Genomic DNA, 18,204 nt, shown 5'->3' with positions numbered 1-18,204 from the left:
TCTTCACTGGAATTTTAGGTGTAATAATTCTTTGATGCTTAGGTTTAAGGTCAATAAAATAATGGTCAGTGGAATAATTGTTTTGCTTCTGACAGTCCTTCAGGGGCAAAGTTTTAATTGTGGGTTTTTGAGATACATTGTGCATGGGAATTTTTGCCCCAAACCTGCAAAAATGTAGCATGTGATTATGAATTATCAGGGAAACTCCCCTCCATACTTCCCCTTCACTCCAACTCAAAACAAAAACCCTTCAGGTTCTCTTTGCTTTGTGGGTCTTTTCTAGTTTACCAACTTATGGTGTTATGTTTCAGGCCTTGTAGCTTTATATGAGTGTCCTAACTTTCCCCTTTTTAGCCCCTAGGTTTTGTTTCTATTTGTAAGCCTGGCCCATTAAAAACAAAACTGTAATATTTTAGCATTCTTCAGATCTCCTAAGAACAGTTAATGTATTCAAAAATTGTTTATCTCCATGAATTTTGTGCTTTTTATCAGTTTTGCCTACTTACATAACTGTCTTACCAGCTCAGTAATATTTAAAGGGATGTTTTGTATTTTTTATCCAACATTTTTGTACTGAGTTTTCCATGGTATATTTGGATCATGTAACTAGAAAGTATAAAATTCACTTTTTATTTATTCCTTTGTTTTATGTAAATGTAAACATTTTATAAGTGTTATTAATGAGCTTTAATAATTATATTCATACTTATTTTAAAATTGCTAAAATCAGCAAATAGCCTGGCAAGACAATAATGGTTTAAACTACCACTTTCCAAACCATACATCTCAGAGTAAAAATCTAAGATGTTCTATAGAAAAACATGTTAATGAAACACTTTGGGGAAGTCATGTGTACTTTATTCCTATCTAGTGGTTTAAAATACTCATCGCTTTAATTAAAGGTTCTACCCAAATATACACAGCTTTTAATCAATCTTCTTTGATCCCTTAAACTCTTTTGAGAGTATCTATTAAATGTGTAGAGAAATATGGAAATGGTGGTATAGCAAATAAATGAGAAGAAAATAACATGTTGAAATGACTTTGGAGATAAATTAGATTGGGAAAAAATATGTCAGGGCTAGATTATGGAAGTTCTTTAGTTCCAAATGGCTGATATCATACCATAGACCAATAGGGTCAGAATTGAAGGGTAACATTAAATATTTACCCAAAAAAATTTACCTAATCCAGACTTTCCCCATGCCTGTGTTTTTCTGTACCTTGTAATATTTAACAAAAAAAGTAAATTACTTGTGAAAAAATCTTCATTTTCACAGCTTTTCAATTTTTTTCTAAAATGTAGATGAAATGTATGTTAGATTATTTAATTATTTTTAAGCATTTTAAGCACATCTTAGTCCTGTCCACCACTTCATCCCTGTAGATCAGGTATGACATTCCTACTGCCATTTCAAGAAGTTATATTTTTTATCTTTTGAATTTTATTAGAATGATAGTAAATTTAAAAAGAATAATATTCTATCCACCAGTTTCCCAATAAAATAGTGTTCTTTTTCTTGTGGTCACTTTCAATATTTATTCAAGTATTTATAATAATACACAGTTATAATAATGGCTTTAAATAATCTTATGGTTTTTCTTCAAGTAATTGTATTTTATAAACATAATTCTATATTGTTGCATAGTGTTATGCCTAATAACCATATGATGCTCCTTTTAGTTGACATACTATCATTTGTTATACTGAACCCCTTTGTTGGACTTTTTAAATGTTTTGGCTTTTGTACTTTTATAAGGAAGTTTGCTGTATACATCTTCATGCATATTATTTTTATTCTTTTGCATTATAAGCAGCCTCCCACTGTTGTACAAGGTGTGTTTTTGAAAATATGCTAATACTGATTAATAAACTTACCTAATATATGGGCTTTTTATTCCCCAGACATCTAAAAATTATAAGATCAATAATTATACCTTACGTTTATTTATTCATTTTTTAACATACCTTATCTTTATAGACAGATTAACCAATTATATTATTTCAGTATTGGAGACCTTCTGTAGACTGTCCTTATTCAGGGAGTATCCAGTTAAGGTCAACAATTCATTGATTTCAACAAATTTAATGATTTCCATTTTATCATAATTGCATTTGTTTGATGAAACATTATGTTCCTATCACTTATGTCAACACTTTCCTTTTTCCATTATTTTATATATATAATATACATGTGTGTATTATATATGTGTGTGCACATGCACACACATACACACACACATAAAATATGGATAAAACTGAATTTTTGACATAAGAAACACAATGCAAACAGTAAGAGCTGTGCTCCTGAAATTGATTTTTGTCTGGCAGATCCTCATTCTACAATAAATCAGAATATTCTTTTGTCAACTTACTTCTCAAAAAAGTCTGATTCTATACAGTTTAGGGATATTACTGTGCAGAGTATAAAAGTGGAGGTTATAAAATTGACAAGCATGAGAAATTGAGAGCTAACTACATAGTATTTTCTGATGATAAATTTTAGGAGTAGGAAGCACAGACCAGATTTAAGGACAGTTACTATGGTATCAAATTGGTTCCTGAAAAGTACTACACCAGTTGTATTATGCTTTTTGGGAAGTGTGCATAAATCTGTTTCTTTTTTTTCTTTTTTGCTAAGAGGATTATCTTAGATACATGGGTCATTTATTTCAAATGACCATTTGAAGGGTTCCACACTATTATGTTGAAGCAAACTTGCTGTATTGTACTTCGGCAAGTGGAAGGAATAATAGAATTCAGATGCGTTTTCAAACGCTATTTCACTTGAAAATGGTGAAGCAGAAATATCCTACTTAAACTTAGGATTGGGACATATTTTTGGCATTTAATGATATGTACACTATCCAAATATAGAAACCTCATTATGGAAATATAAACTAATCTTACCTTTTTTTATGCTGATGTATCACTCAATTTGTGTCTCATTCCTTTGTATTTCTCCCTTAAATCAAAGACCTGTTTATATAAGGCAGCTAACTTATTTGCTTACCTTTTTTCATGCCTATTAGAAATATGTCTATTGAGGTGAAATAAATCTAGTGTAGCTTATATTATTGTTTTATTTTATTCACTTTAAGAAGTTTATTGATATTATTGGACTTGTGGTAACTGCTTTGAGTAGATTTAATCTCATAGTTTATCTTTTATAGGTTTTCTTTCTAAACACTATTTAATGTGTTGATCCATGAATGGGTGAAATGTCTCAGACTCACTTTACATTAAGACATTTATTAAATTTATTCAGTGTCTGTAAAGTCATGTTAAATGGAGGAATATATGAGCTTGTGCTTTAAGACTTTCCTACCAGACCACTTGATCTTATTCAATGTTTGTGCTTTACAGAAAGTGAAAGATGGTGCTTCCTCAGTTTGCATTACAGCATATATACTACACACACATACCACATATAAAATAAGGTGAGGTTTGTGGACCTGTCATAAATAGATAACTGTATACCTGAACATGAGCTTCCATGACTGCTTAGTCTAAAATTTAATATACGAAACACTGTCCATGTGTGATAGTGATTAAATCTCTTTACAATATCTCTTGTGACTCACATTCCAAGAAAGAAGAGATTTTTAAATATTTTTTATAGGAATCAAGTAAAAACCATATAACCTCCATATTTATATTTGTCTGCCTCAAACATTTTTCACTTGGAAGAACTTCTTCCAGAAGGAGGAAATAGTATAATCTATTTCTGAATGCCTTTTGTTTTAGGCTAAATTTCAAAGGACTGTCCTTGAGACCCTTGCATTAAGCATCTACTCTATAAGATTAATCGAACTGTTTAGTTTGCATTTGTTTCTTTAATATCATAAAAAGCCCTAAAATTTTAATTTTTAAGAATCTGTCAGCAGAATATTTTAAATCACCAGAACTCTTCACTCTTCTTAATGAGATTTCCTAGTATAGGTTTCAGTTAATTTTCTTAGGATTTCATGTTGCCAGTTGGTTCAGCTTTGTCTCTGAGTTATATAACAAATGTGTCCAGAACATCCCCACCTTGGAATGGTCAACTAGTAAGGTGCATAAGAAAGTATTTACCCTTCTTCACACCATCAAAAACCATGTGAGCCATTTCTAGGGTGCTGGTATTTTTGGACAATTAAGGAATTCTATATTGAGGCAGAAGGCAGGAATAATACAAACAATCCCCAGATATGCTTCATACTTTATTTTACATAGAATAAAGGAAGGCTGAAATCTTTTGGCCAAGCTGTTTCTTAACATTATAATTTTTAGTTTACAGTGATTAACTGCAATAATCTCTGGCCCAGATAGGAAAGTCATCCCTACTTTTGGCAGAATCTCAGACGATGAACAAACCTCAAGTCCAATGCACTTTCTACTACAGTCCTATAAAGGCAGCAAAAAGAGCTCTAATTATTTCCCTATTTGTGCAGTTAATACTAGTAATAGTTGAAAAGGAGTAGTAGTCAGGGTATCAAAAGTAGAAATAGCATTTATAAAGATATTCAGTGTACTTAGAGAGATGAAAAAAATCGCAGTGAGATACCATTTCCAATTACTAAGATGACTTTAATAAGAAAAAAGGAAATAACAAATGTAGAGAATGTGGAAAAATTAGAACCCTTGCACATTGCTGGTGGGAATGTAAAATGGTGGAGCAATTATAGAAAGCAGTTTGGTGGTTCCTCAAAAAGTTAAACATAAAATTATTATGTGACCAAGTAGTTCTACTAATAGGTATATACTCAAAAGAATTGAAAACAGGGACTCAGATACATTTTTACATATGAATATTCATAGCAGCATATTCAAATAGTCAAAAGGTGGTAACAACCAAGTGTCCATCAACAAATGAATAGATAAAACAAAAGTAGTATATGTACACAATGGAATATCATTCAGCCATAAACAGGAATGATGCTCAGGTACATACTACAATGTGGACGAGGCTTGAAAACATTATGCTAAGTGAAATTAGCCAAACAAAAAGATGATTACTATTTGATTCCACTTATGGGAAATATCTAGAATGGTCATATTCTTAGAGACAGAAAGTATATTGGAGGTTACCAGGAGCTAGGATGAGGGGCAATAAGTCATTGCTTAATGGGCACCGAATTTCTTTTGGGGATTATGAAAAAATTAGCAATGGTGGTGGTTCCACAGCATTGTGAATATAATTAATGCCACTTGTCCACTTTAAAAAGGTTAAAATAGAAATTTTTTGTTGCGGGGCACCTGGGTGGCTCCGTTGGTTAAGCATCCGGCTCTTGATTTCAGCTGAGGTCATGATCTCAGAGTTGTGGGATCGAGCCTGCGTCAGGCTCCGTGCTGAGCTCAGAGTCTGCTTCAGGTTCTTCCTCCCTCTCCCTTCCCCTCTGCTCCACCACACTTGCATGGTCTCTTTCAAATAAATAAAGTCGTTAAAAAAGAAGAAGAGACATTTTTTTGTTGCAAATATATTTTGCCACAATAGAAAAACGGAAATAGAAGTAGCAGTTGTAGTAGTGTAATAATAGAATCTTATACATTGCTCAGTGTTCATCATGAGAAGTGTACTCTGTAGTTATATTTTTTCTATTCTAACTTTTCATTTAAAATTTGTGTGTTGTATGGTTTTTTGGGAGTGGGGCGCTCATTTTTTTTTATTTATTTCCAAAGCATTTTTTTGCACTTTCTACCTAAAAAGTTATTTTGCACTGAGAGGAAAAATTAGTTGTTAATGTATTCCTTGAAGATTTTTTTTCTTATAAAATAGTTCTACAAGTGAAATGTAAGAAATTGATTCATGGATTGTCTATTAGACATTAATGTTCGTGAGGGCACCATCCCTAGAAACTAGTACAGTATCTTGTGTTGTTGGTAGGCACCAAGCAAATATTTCTTGTATGCATGGTTAAAAAAAAAAAAGCATGAATTTATAAATTTACATAATAGATACAGAAGTTATGTATAATTTATAAATTGATATATAAGGGTAAACTTTAATGTAGGACAATTTAATATAAAAATAAGATATTAAAATATGTAGTTGAATTTCTATCTTAAAGATTGATCATCTAAACAATTTTTAAAAAGAAATAATAGAAAATGAACATCCACAGGATATTGTTCAAATTTTCTATCGAAGTTCGTAACTCTTAACAACTAAAGATTATGAACACTTATAATAGGTATGATGCTGTATCAAAAACATTTCATGTATTTGATCAGTTAATCATCAGAACAATGCTATAAAGTGGATTCTAATCCTCATTTTTCAGGAGATCATACTGAATTTCAGGTTTAAAAAGTTGTCATATACTGCATGACTAGAGTAGAGCTAACAAGGAGAGCTAGAATTTGAATCCATGTTTTTGTATCCTTGGATCCATAGTTAGTGCTATCATGCTTAAAATATAGCAGAATGGTCATGGTCAGATTTCACAGAGAGGGCTTATTCTCGCTCAGGTCTAGAAATAGGAAAGACAGCAGTCATGTTGAGAACAAAAATACATTGCAATCTTAATTTATATTGAAATAAGAAAATAATTTGAAAAGTTTCAAAATGGAATGTTTAGAACTACTGCTTTTAGTCTTGGATTTTCTTTTCCCTGAATTCAGGTACTCTGTGACAGGAGTAAAGCCCTGATTATAAGGTCTACTAGTTAGCAATATCCGCGGAAATGAAATTGTTATGGATTATAAAAGTTAACACTGTATTTTAGTGAAAGATATTTTTGAAATTATTATTGAAATGGGGTGTGGATGTTCTTTCTGAGGCCTTTACTTTTGAATGGCAACTAATCTTTTATATGAAAAAAAATTTCCTTTTCATAAATGAACTTTATTATCATACTTTTATCAGCTGTTTGACAGGAAGTCTAGTTAACATCTTTGAGTACCAGATACATTACCTACATTACATCATTTAATTGTCATAACTGTGAGTTTGGCATTACATAATAAAAGAAAAAACCAGAGGCTTAGAAACATTTAAGTTGTACCTTTCATAATTGAAGAACTAGTGATTGACTCCAGATCTGTCTGATTCTACTGCCTGTGTTTGAGGCAAACATGATAACCACTACACTTTGGAAATAAGATTCCAATGTCCATATTAATTCTAATGAGATATATTGCCTCCCAGAGAGATGCCCCCGAAATATAAATGGAACAGAAGAATACCCTTTTTTCATCTTACAGAAATACATAATGCAGTTTTTATAATTGTGGCTTATATGTTAACCTGTTCTTTCAGATAAGTCTCTTCCCTGAAAGTATGTGTGTCTTTGAGAAAAAGAAAATGTGTTAGCTAATACAGGCATTGGTTGCTGAGTAAAGTTTTTGGCTCACTGTGTATATTTCTTGGGATTCCAATGGGAGAGATTCAGCTACCTAAATATCCTACAGTCTTGCTCCCCAGCCCCCAAATAAAAGTTAATTTGTCAAAAATGAGTCCCCTTTCCTTCTAGTTTTTGTGATCTTGCCATCTCCATTACCTTCCCTTAAGGGGCCAGATATGGGAGCAGGGGGGGAAGTCATACCATACCATGACCAAAACATAACTATAAGGCTAGGTGAATGGTACAAGTGTATGACTGAAACTCAGAAAGTCAAAGAAGCAGTCCTTGGAGATGTAACAGAGAGAGCCCTTAGCTGTATGTTGATTCTAGAGAATCTAGTGTAAAGTCCATGGATTTTATATTCAGTGCCTAGTGGGTCCCAGTCTCAGTTTAGCTATTAATAAGTCCTGTGAATGTAAGCAAATTATATAACCTCTCTGAAACTCAGTTTGAAAATCTGTCAAATATAAGTAATAAGACAGTTCTGGGTTGTTGTGAGGATTCCCAGTAATACCTGTAAAGTTCCTAACACAGTGCTTGGCACATAATGTTGAGTCAGAAACTCAGATATAATTCAATGTTTTTAAAAAGTGATGCTAAGTCTAGATAGATATGGTGAACTAAATGTGCTCATCTCTTCTACCTTCTGTACCTCTCCCCCCTCAAAAATCACTAAAATGACACCAAAAGGGACCAAAACAAATAAATAGAAACAATAAACTAGCAGGGATAAGATACAGGCAAATATCACTGACTTAGCAGAGGGCTAGCACGTTGTAATCTTAGCCCATTGAGGTGAAACCCATATGAAGCAAGCTGCTCTGTCCAGCAAAACCCTAGAATGCCTCAGGAAATAGGGGCACCAGGTGCTCTTAAAAGCAGGAGGAATGGTTGAAAATCTCCATGCACATCATTCTTAATTCAGATACTTACTGTATGCCCTAGCAGGACAGTGGCATAATAAAACCCGAGAATCTGGCCTCATAAAGAACAGGAACTAAAAACTGGGAGATTAAACCAGAATCCATTTTACAGTGAGCTTTTCACCCACACACTCTTCACCCATATCCTACCAATGAGAAGATTGGGGAATTTTTTTTCTAGGCAAAAAGAGCAGCTTAAGAGAAAATGGTGATATATAGACCTGACGTTTGGGAATTGCCACCACAACCATGAAAAAGGCACGTTTTTGCAGTTCTGTAAAGCCTCCCCCACATACACAGAATTTCCTACCAGCATTTTTGTGTCTGAGATTTTAGTATGCATGAACTGAAAAAGGTGACCAAACATTGGAGAAACATCTTAAATGAGAAAATTACTGACTCAAACTACCCCCCCCAAAAAGGAACTTTGAAAAAAACAGAGATAATGTGGAAATAGAAGGGCCCTTGCCCCCAATAACTATAATCAATGCATTCAAAAAGAAGAGAAAGAACAGAAAAGATGCAACAAAAATTCCCATTTTCAAACAGGGAGAATGATGAAATAAACAGCCATGATTGGCTCATAGCAGATACCAAGTATTGCTGGTATCCCTATGCCAAGAGTTGAACAGTTTCCTTGGTTAGTTGCTCATCCAGTCCATGATTCTGTTCTCCAGGAGAATCTCCCTTGTCCTTTGTCCTACTATTGATAGTCAAGGTGTAATTTCACATTTTCTTTCTGGAATACAGTTTGAGGGCATGCATCAAAATATAAACAATGCTCAATCATCAACCTGCCACTACCAACCCGGAATATTTCATAAGGCCATAATTGTTCAAGTTCCCAAGATACATGCACAAAAATCAAGATTATAGTAAAAGGGAAATACTGTAGACATAAATATGTAAGTGGGACATGGTAAAATGTATATTAGGGTAATAAAAATAATAGCATAATTATACTTATATAGGAATAACAATACTGTTGTTCAAAAAGACTATGGTAGTTATAAACTTATTATATAAAATGTTTACATACAGCTGTACATTTACATACGCAGAGAGCCTGCCAGAAGGATGTTTGCCTAAATGCTGTCATTTAGGTGATAGAACTCTGGGTGATTTTTCACTACATTTTACATTTTTCACAATCAGCATATGACACTTTTTTTTTTTTTAAAGATTTTATTTATTTATTTGAGACAGATTGAGAGAGACAGAGAGCACATGAGAGGGGGGAGGGTCAGAGGGAGAAGCAGACCCCCTGTTGAGCAGGGAGCCCGACGCGGGACTCGATCCCGGGACTCCAGGATCATGACCTGAGCCGAAGGCAGTCGCTTAACCAACTGAGCCACCCAGGCGCCCAGCATATGACACTTTTATAAAAATAATATATTTTATGTTTATATTGTTCTTGATTAGCTACTTGTGGATTATTCGTTTTATAAATTAACTGTTTAAGAGTTAACTTCTCTCATGTCATTCAGCATTTGTCTGAATCCTCTCTCCTAATATTAATGAATATTTTTTCAGAAGATGATCTTATTCTAATGTTATTCTGAAAAGAACAAAATCAGAAGTATAGATTAGTCAAATTATTTTATTTATTTTTTAAGATTTTATTTATTTATTTGACAGAGAGAGAGAGACAGCGAGAGAGGGAACACCAGCAGGGGGAGTGGGAGAGGGAGAAGCAGTCTCCCCGCTGAGCAGGGAGCCCAATGCGGGGCTCAATCCCAGCACCCTGAGATCATGACCTGAGCCGAAGGCAGACACTTAACCAACTGAGTCACCGAGGCACCCCTCGTCAAATTCTTTTAAAGCCAAATGCAAGTGAGGCCTTACCTGACATACAACTTGTAATAAGTAGCTTTTAGTTACTGGGTAACATCTACGCAATACTGAGGCCACATTTAGCTAGTAGGTAATTATTACTGTTGATAATGAGTATACCAATATGATTATTGCTGAAGTGATTCATGAGAGACCTGGCAGTTTACATAACTTCTCTAAGTCTCAGATCACTCATCCGAAACGAGGAAGAATATTGCCTGATTTAGCAGTTTGTTAGGAATTTAATGTGGTACAACTACATGTAAAGCTCTTTTAACAATGCCTGAAACCTTAAAAATGCCCCCAAAATGTTAGCTACTATGACCTATATGTATAAGAAAAGTCAGTAATCTAATTATGTTTTCTCAAGTAAATCGATGATTTTACTTAGAGTATTTTTTATGTAGGATACTTCTTTCCAATGGTAATTCAGAGTTTATTCTTGTAGAAGAAAGTTCAAGAATAGTCTTCTATTATAGTGTATTGTCAGAATGAAGAAATAATGTTCAGGAATGAATTTTCTGAACACTGCATTGTCATTTTAGCTAACGTACCCTCTTTAACTAACCTTGGACTGCTGGAGAAACTTGGCCTACTTACAATTAATTACTCAGTGATTCCCATTAGTCTGACTTATTAACGTAACAGTTCTTTTTAAGCAGAAATTATTAATGACTCTGAAAAGTTCGTTTCTTAGTTTAATTCTAATAGTTTTTATTGGTTTTCTATTTCGTTATGTTTACCCCTACCCACAAAGCCTAAATTGAATATTTTTGGTCTCATACGAGAATTGTATTTATCATTTCTAAATCTTAATTATTTGCCTGGTATAACATTTTTAAACTTTTTCTCGTGTGTGTATTTTAAGTAGGATTAGGTATTTTTTTTCTGATTCGATGACATTTATGTGTATCTAGACTTACAAAGAATACAAAATTAAAGTCTCAGTACAAAGCATATGGTAAGTCTACTGATTTGTCAGCTGCTTTTCACAAATTCATGAGGTACCAATAATTTCTCATAATCAAGTCATAATTTGTATCACAGTTTGGATTTTCTTTAATGAAAAAGCACATCATGTGATTTTTCTTGAAAAATAAAGGTAAAAATTAACATTATAAATAAAAATAGGAATAATAGATTCTCTTAACTAGACATGGCTATTTGGTCACTTACTCTTCATGTAGACTGCCTCCCTAAAAAATAGTTTAACTCAGAACAACTTTGAAAGACATAGATCCATTTTAAAATATTGGGTATTCAAATAAGTTCATATTTAAAGAAGGCTTCAAAATCAGAGAAAGCAGAGAAAATATTATTCTTTGCCCTTTAGTAACTGAATGAGAAATCTGTGTAAAGAGGAATATATATTTTCTTTTTGTTTTTGTTTCCTCATAAGAGCGCCATTCCAGAACAAGTATCTGGCTTCTCTGTGTTGAAGATATTGATGCTACAAAAGTTGAATTTTCTTAGAAAACTCTAAATTCCAAGTGCCCAATCCATGATAACTGGCTAATGGTTGTTATGTGCTTTTTTGCTAGCACACTGGAATAAAAGTAAATACATGAATTCTGTACATTGTAACATTAGCTATCACATAAATTCCTTTCACTGTTTTGATTTTTTTTCTGAATCTATGGTAAAGTCTTAGAGTGAGAACAGTAATAAAACTTTCAGTCTCTTTAACAGTGCTTTACTAGAAACACAAATAATATGTTATCGTTGTTCATCAAACAAATATCAGTTATTATCTGATTGCTTCTTTTGCTGTAAGCTAATAATTTTAGTGAGTAATTTTTCTAGATTTAATTTTGAATAAAGACATTTTATCATTTTCTGATTCATTTTCCAATTTGGAGTAGTTGTGCTTAAGTTAGATCTCATGTCATGTACTTTGCTGAGTTTGGGGCCACACAGAGATCTCTTGGCTGATTGGAAAAAGGTGAATTCAGTGGCTTTTTTTTCTTGTAAGTCTTCGTTTCAGCAATCTCCCCATTGTGTCCTCTAGTGACTACTTGAGTACAACCAGGCAAATGAATTCCCCCAGCTATACTCCTTGTTGATAGATTATTGGTCTCAGAGCCGTAATCATAATCCATTTATCTTTCCTTGTAGCATCAGAGGCTCCTTGAAATGCTAGATACAGAGAAGGAACTGTTGAAAGAAAAAATAAAGGAAGCTTTGGTTCAGCAATCTCAAGAACAGAAGGTAAAACTTTAAGTTTGCTCAGAGTGTAGAAAGAATGTGTTCTATTACCTCAAATAATTTCCTCAGATGATACATTTACTGTCTACCCAACTGTCTTATCACTTACAGGAGATATTGGAAAAATGTTTGGAAGAAGAAAGGCAAAGAAATAAAGAGGCATTAGTATCTGCTACAAAGGTACTTCTATCTGAAATAATGGGTTTCTATGTAAGTGGAATTTAAAAACTGACTTCATTAGTCAGTCTACTTTTTTGGTATTAAACCTCATTACAGAAAAATCAAAGGGTTTTTTTCTTCTTTTTCCTGTTAAACTTAGAATGCTGCTATACATATTGTTAAATTCGCATTACACAGGACTAGAATGACATTGAAATACTGCATATTTAGATTATTATTAAAAGAGAATATATGTTGGGACACTAACAAGTACTTGGTATTTAATAGGTATCATCACAAATAATGTGTATGTATATATATATTTACAAAAAGATGTGATTTTTAAAGCCAACTTTGAAATACCTCTTCTAAGTAGTGTATCCATAGATATTAAATATACATATGCCAACAAATACATAGCACTAACTTTTGAGATTTGGATTTAAATTTAGTAAGCAGATATTTTGAAAGTTTCATATTTGCACATCACCGTGCCAGGGGTGGAACTTAAAGGATGACTGTGATTTTGTCTTAAAGATTACAATCACGTAAGTATTACTTATTATCAATAAGGCAAGGTGGAATGCATAAAATTATGAGTATATAGATAGTACTTCTGTGCCAGGAGATTTTAACAATAAATTACTTTTGAAATTAGCTTGAAGGGTGGCTAGTATTCTGAATTGTGAGTCTGAATTTTATTCCATAGGTAAGGGCAGACACGTTGAAATTTTTGAGTGTAGGTGTGACATAATTATAATTTACATTAATTTGGGGGAAATTAGAGGCAAGAAAGGCTAGAGGCAAGGAAAAAATTAATAGAGTGTGTCCAAAGTCTGTATAAAAGATAGTGAATGACAGAAGTAAAGTAGTAATAATAGTTTAAAGGAAAGAAATAGACAAATTCTAGAAATAGGAGATGGAATCAGCATATATTTTTGGTGTGGATAATACAGAAGGAGGCCAAGTTGGGAACCCCCAGAGTACTGCCTCAGAAACAACATGGAAAGTGGTACTATTTCTTTGGTATAGAGTTTGAGGTGCCTGTGATACATTCAGATGACAAGACAAGTAGGCAACTAAATCAACTGGCAGCTCAGAGGAGAAAAGAATGACCTGAAGATGCTAATATGGTTTGTTTCTTTTTTTTCAGCAGACAGATGGTAATGATAACCATGTAAATTATTGTTATGTATAATCACCTCACAAGAGAGTATAGAGTAACAAGTGGTACGAGGTCTGAGCCCTGAAAGAACTCCAACATTTAAAATCCAGAGAAAGAAGGAAGTTACAAAGAACTGAAGCGAGTCAGTCATAAAAGTAGAAATAAAAGCAGCATGCTATTGTACAAACCAAGAAAAAGATAACAGAAATAGTCAACTATGTAGAAGGTCACTTTGAGGTCAAGAAAAATAGGGATTAAAACAAAACAAAACAAAAAACAAAAGCATGTTATTTGGATTTAACAAAATGGAGAGCATTGGTAAGCATAGTAAGAGAGTAGTTCCAGAGAACAATTGTAAAGTAAAACAGGGGTTCAGAAAATGGTAACTCACTTTGATAACTTGTCTCAAATATGGCTAACTGGAAGAAAGAGAAAAGTGTTAAGGGTGGGCATCAAAAGTGGGAGGATCATGGACTTTACTGCATCCTGAAGTATGATGGTTTTCTTGAGAGAAATTCTTGTGTTTGAGTTGCAACTGAAGTCGACAGTTTTCATGGACAACCATTTTACTGAATAACAAGGGTTATGCAGACTTTAGTATTTGGCAGACATTTTCTCCAAAGTAAACAGAATGAGCCCAGCATCTCCAGAAAACTAACAGTTTTTGTTGCCAATGATAAGTTGAGCTTTAAAGCAAAATTAGAATTTTGGAAAATTTGTATCTGATTTCAGATACTTAAAGACTTTTCTGATGAGATTGATGGTGATATTAACAAATGTGACCTTCATTTTTGTTATGATATAATGAAATGTGTCAACATCTAGAGGAGATGCATAATTTACTGAATCAATATTTTCCAAATAAAAATGCTTTAAAAATTCATGCATAGATAAAGGACTCATTTAAAGTGCAAGAAAAGAAAATGTAGCAGAATACAAAAATTTCATTGCCACTATGTGATTTTCCTTATTGCGACTACCCTTTAAGAACTATCCTTTGTTAAGTTTTGGTATAGAATCACCAATATCTACAAAGATCCAAACTGGCTACAAGGTACTCCTCCCTTTTCTACTATGTATCTGTGTGAGACTGAGTTTTCTTTATGTACTTAAACCAAAAGTCATACTACAGATTTAAAACAGAAGGTAGATATGAGAACCTGGCTATCTTCTATTAAGTCAAATATTAAGGAGGTCCACAGATATTCTTCTCACTTCTTCACTTTGGAAAATATAGTTATTTTTCATAAAAGATATTACTCATTAATGTACAGTGCATTTAGTGTTAACATAAAATGAATTAATAAATATTTTTATTTTGTCTTGGTTTGAATTTCTAATATGGTAATCATAATATGTATAACCGGCATAAACAAAACCTTTTTAAAGTAATCCATAATTTTTAAGAATGTAAATAGATTCTAAGACCAAATAGTTTGAAAACTGCTAGTTTAAGTTAATGTTTAGTTTCTGTGAAGTTTAGATGTGCCTTGGAAATAATGTATGAATATCTGTACAAAAACAAATAATTGATTTAATTTTACACCAGTTATTAAGTATGCATAAAAACAACAGTGTCAGAACTAAACCCTATAGAATTCAAGTTTTGTACCTTTTAGGTTAACCCAAATCTTTCTTATTCAAGAACTTATGCAGGTACTCATTCAAATATTTTCATTTGAATCATTATTTGTTTTGAAGCTTGAGAAAGAAGCAATGAAGGATGCAGTTTTAAAAGCCATAGAAGAAGAAAGAAAAAATTTGGAAAAAGCCCATGCTGAAGAAAGAGAGTTATGGAAGACTGAGCATGCAAAAGATCAAGAAAAAGTATCTCAGGCAATTCTAAAAGCTATACAAGAACAAAGAAAAATAAGTCAGGTTAGTAAAATTAACTCTTTGTAAGTACTTTCTTTTTCCTTATTTTTTCTCAAAATGAAGTTTCTTTATTATTTGATTTTAAAATCACCTTAGTGGACATATCAATATTAATTATTTTGCCTTTAATAATAATATTTTAAACTAATAATTTTTAACATATCAGTGTACTTCTACTATAATTTTATCTTTTTATCATTTTTTAAAAAGTCAGAATCCAAACTTATGTTTAGTTATTGCGGCTATATAAACTTCCGGTTTAATTTTTTTTTTTCTTTTTTCACAAATACATACATACATAATCAATACAAAATAAATACATATAGGTAGAAAACAGTTTGATTCTGTTAATTATGTCTAATTTATATATCTGTATATCTGTAGTTGATACTGATAATTAATAGGATCTCACAGATAATCCCTGTGGTTTCATAAAAGGTATAACATATCAACAAGTATGGCCTACATACAAAATAACTTTTGTCTACGTATCTGAACAATTAAAAACTATAGTACTTTCACTTTCCATAATTGCATTTTCATGGCTCTATTTTCCATGTTTTTAGTCTTTTTGTTACATAGGTAGTGAGATACCTGAATAAATCTTCCCTTAAACAAGTATAAAAAGCAAAAAATAACATTTATAGAAGTCTTTGTTTTCCATGATCAAAGTGTTACATATGCTACCATTGTTTATGCAACCATGCATTATAAATGTAGCTAAAACAACTAACATTTACCAAACAACCTAGAAGATTTTCGTGTAATTCGTTAGCTAATCTTAATGAAACCCTAAAAAAATCAGTGCTTTTAATATCCAGGATAAATATTATACATTTTTTTAAAAATGTCACTTAAATTTATTCTTGAGCACATGGTTACCCATTTGTTATAAAAATTAAACATATCTTTAGGTAGTTTTTGTGGTAAGAAAACAGTAGTGTAGTGACAGATCTTATTCTTTTATTTCTTTCTTTTTTCTATTAGAGTAATGATTACTTTCTAATTCTTCTGTTGTTAGTATCATCAAATACATATTGAGCACGTATTGTATATAAGATGTTTAATTGTCAGTTCGGTTGGTTGGAATTCTGTGCTAGTAAGGTCAAGATTGTTGGTTAAGTTCTGATTTGGGAGAGTTTACTTAAAACTTTTTGTGACCACAGACCACTCCTCTAACCTCACATAGATGTGGGCTATTAGTCACCATGAAATTGGGCAAGAGTGCATGAATAAATCAGCACACGTTCATCACTCAAACAGAAAAGTATGTATCATAAAGGGCATACTTCTCTGCTGGTTTGTCAGGAGCATTCTTGTCTACAGAAAACACTACAATATATGATATACTTTAACATTTGTTTGCCACAGTTTCAGAGTACTGTGAAGATAATCCAAGCATGTCATGAATAAATGCATTGTATTTATTTTCTTACAAGTGTTTGCATATTTTAGGTGCATGTGAGAAAGAGAGTATGTGGGTGTGGTATGTGTGTATATGTGTGTTTAACTGCTTTGTGGCTAAGAGAATTGAACAGAGAACATATATAGCAGAAAAAAATGTTTCCAGTTAACTCTCAGGTTTTCAAATGTGAGGTGGTAATGTCAAATGTATTCTGTCTTCTTAAATAGCTGCTTTCATTTTCATGTACTTGTAGTAAGAAACTACAACCAAACAGTTGTCATTCCATTAGCCCCTTAGAGCTTCAGAGTTCTGGTCTAGAAAACTGACAAGTTACTTCTCTTGGGAGCCATATGAAGTTCATATATCTTTTGTTTATTTAGGCCAGTAGGGCAAGCAAACAAATTGACCTGGTCAAACTTACTCTTCAGTGTTTCACATTAATAATTGAAGTGACTGCCTGACACGTTCCAGGGGCTGTACTTATTTCTGGTGATAAAGTAGTAAGAAAAAACAACAACTTTCCTGCCTTCTTGTGAAGAAGACTGCCAGGAAAGTATTAAAGGCATAACATAATGTGAAATAGTGATCAGTGTCATGAATTAAAATGAAGCTGTGTAAGGTCTGGAGAGTCAGGGAACCAATATATAAATAGGATAGTTAGGTAAGGACTCTAAGGAGTCAGCATTTGAGCTGAGGCCTGCATTGAGGTGAGGAGTTTACTTTGTGAATAGTTGGGGAAAGAAAGTTTCAGGCATAAATTAACAATTACTGAGGATCTGCAGTGCGCCGGCTGTTGTTAGGCATTTTTTTTAAGACTTTATTTTTTTAGAAGGGGGGGAAATCGGAGGGGGAGACGAACCATGAGAGACTATGGACTCTGAGAAACAAACTGAGGATTCTAGAGGGAAGGGGGGTGGGGGATGGGTTAGCCGGATGATGGGTATTAAAGAGGGCACGTACTGAATGGAGCACTGGGTGTTACACACAGACAATGAATCATGGAACACTACATCAGAAACTAATGATGTAATGTATGGTGATTAACATAACATAATAAAAAAAAGAGGAATAAAAAAAAAAAGTAGTAGCCTCACAACCATGATAGCTATGAAAACCAGCAATGTAGAAGCCACTAGAGTGGGCAGACTAAATTTGGAGTTCCACAAAAAAAAAAACCTATCTACAGGGAGTTATTACTGTTTGACCTATCTGGTAGCTTCCCAGAAAGTCCCCATTTGCTTAGAGCTTACTTAGTGGGAAAGCCTTATCCTCATGTTTGTCAAAAACAATAAGTGGCAATTGTTTAACCTCTG

General features: G+C 33.0%; 1 protein-coding gene across 7 annotated transcripts in view; it reads left to right on the top strand.

Annotated features, from left to right (window-relative positions):
• Nucleotides 1-18,204, top strand: part of CCDC91 (coiled-coil domain containing 91) — a 284,867-nt gene that overhangs the window by 169,990 nt on the left and 96,673 nt on the right. For 5 of the 7 annotated variants that reach the window (XM_044914904.1, XM_044914906.1, XM_044914907.1 and 2 more), the window contains 3 exons: nt 12,198-12,290; nt 12,399-12,467; nt 15,313-15,489. In XM_044914904.1, the coding sequence (XP_044770839.1) occupies nt 12,198-12,290; nt 12,399-12,467; nt 15,313-15,489 (339 nt within the window). Of the gene's footprint in view, nt 1-12,197; nt 12,291-12,398; nt 12,498-15,312; nt 15,490-18,204 lie in introns of all 7 variants that reach the window. The other 2 variants (XM_021690821.1, XM_021690820.2) reach the window with 1 other exon arrangement.

Source organism: Neomonachus schauinslandi, chromosome 5 (assembly GCF_002201575.2).
Source record: "Neomonachus schauinslandi chromosome 5, ASM220157v2, whole genome shotgun sequence".
Lineage (NCBI taxonomy): Eukaryota > Metazoa > Chordata > Mammalia > Carnivora > Phocidae > Neomonachus > Neomonachus schauinslandi.
The sequence above is the reverse complement of the archived record's forward strand: the minus strand, read 5'-3'. Positions and strand labels throughout refer to the sequence as shown.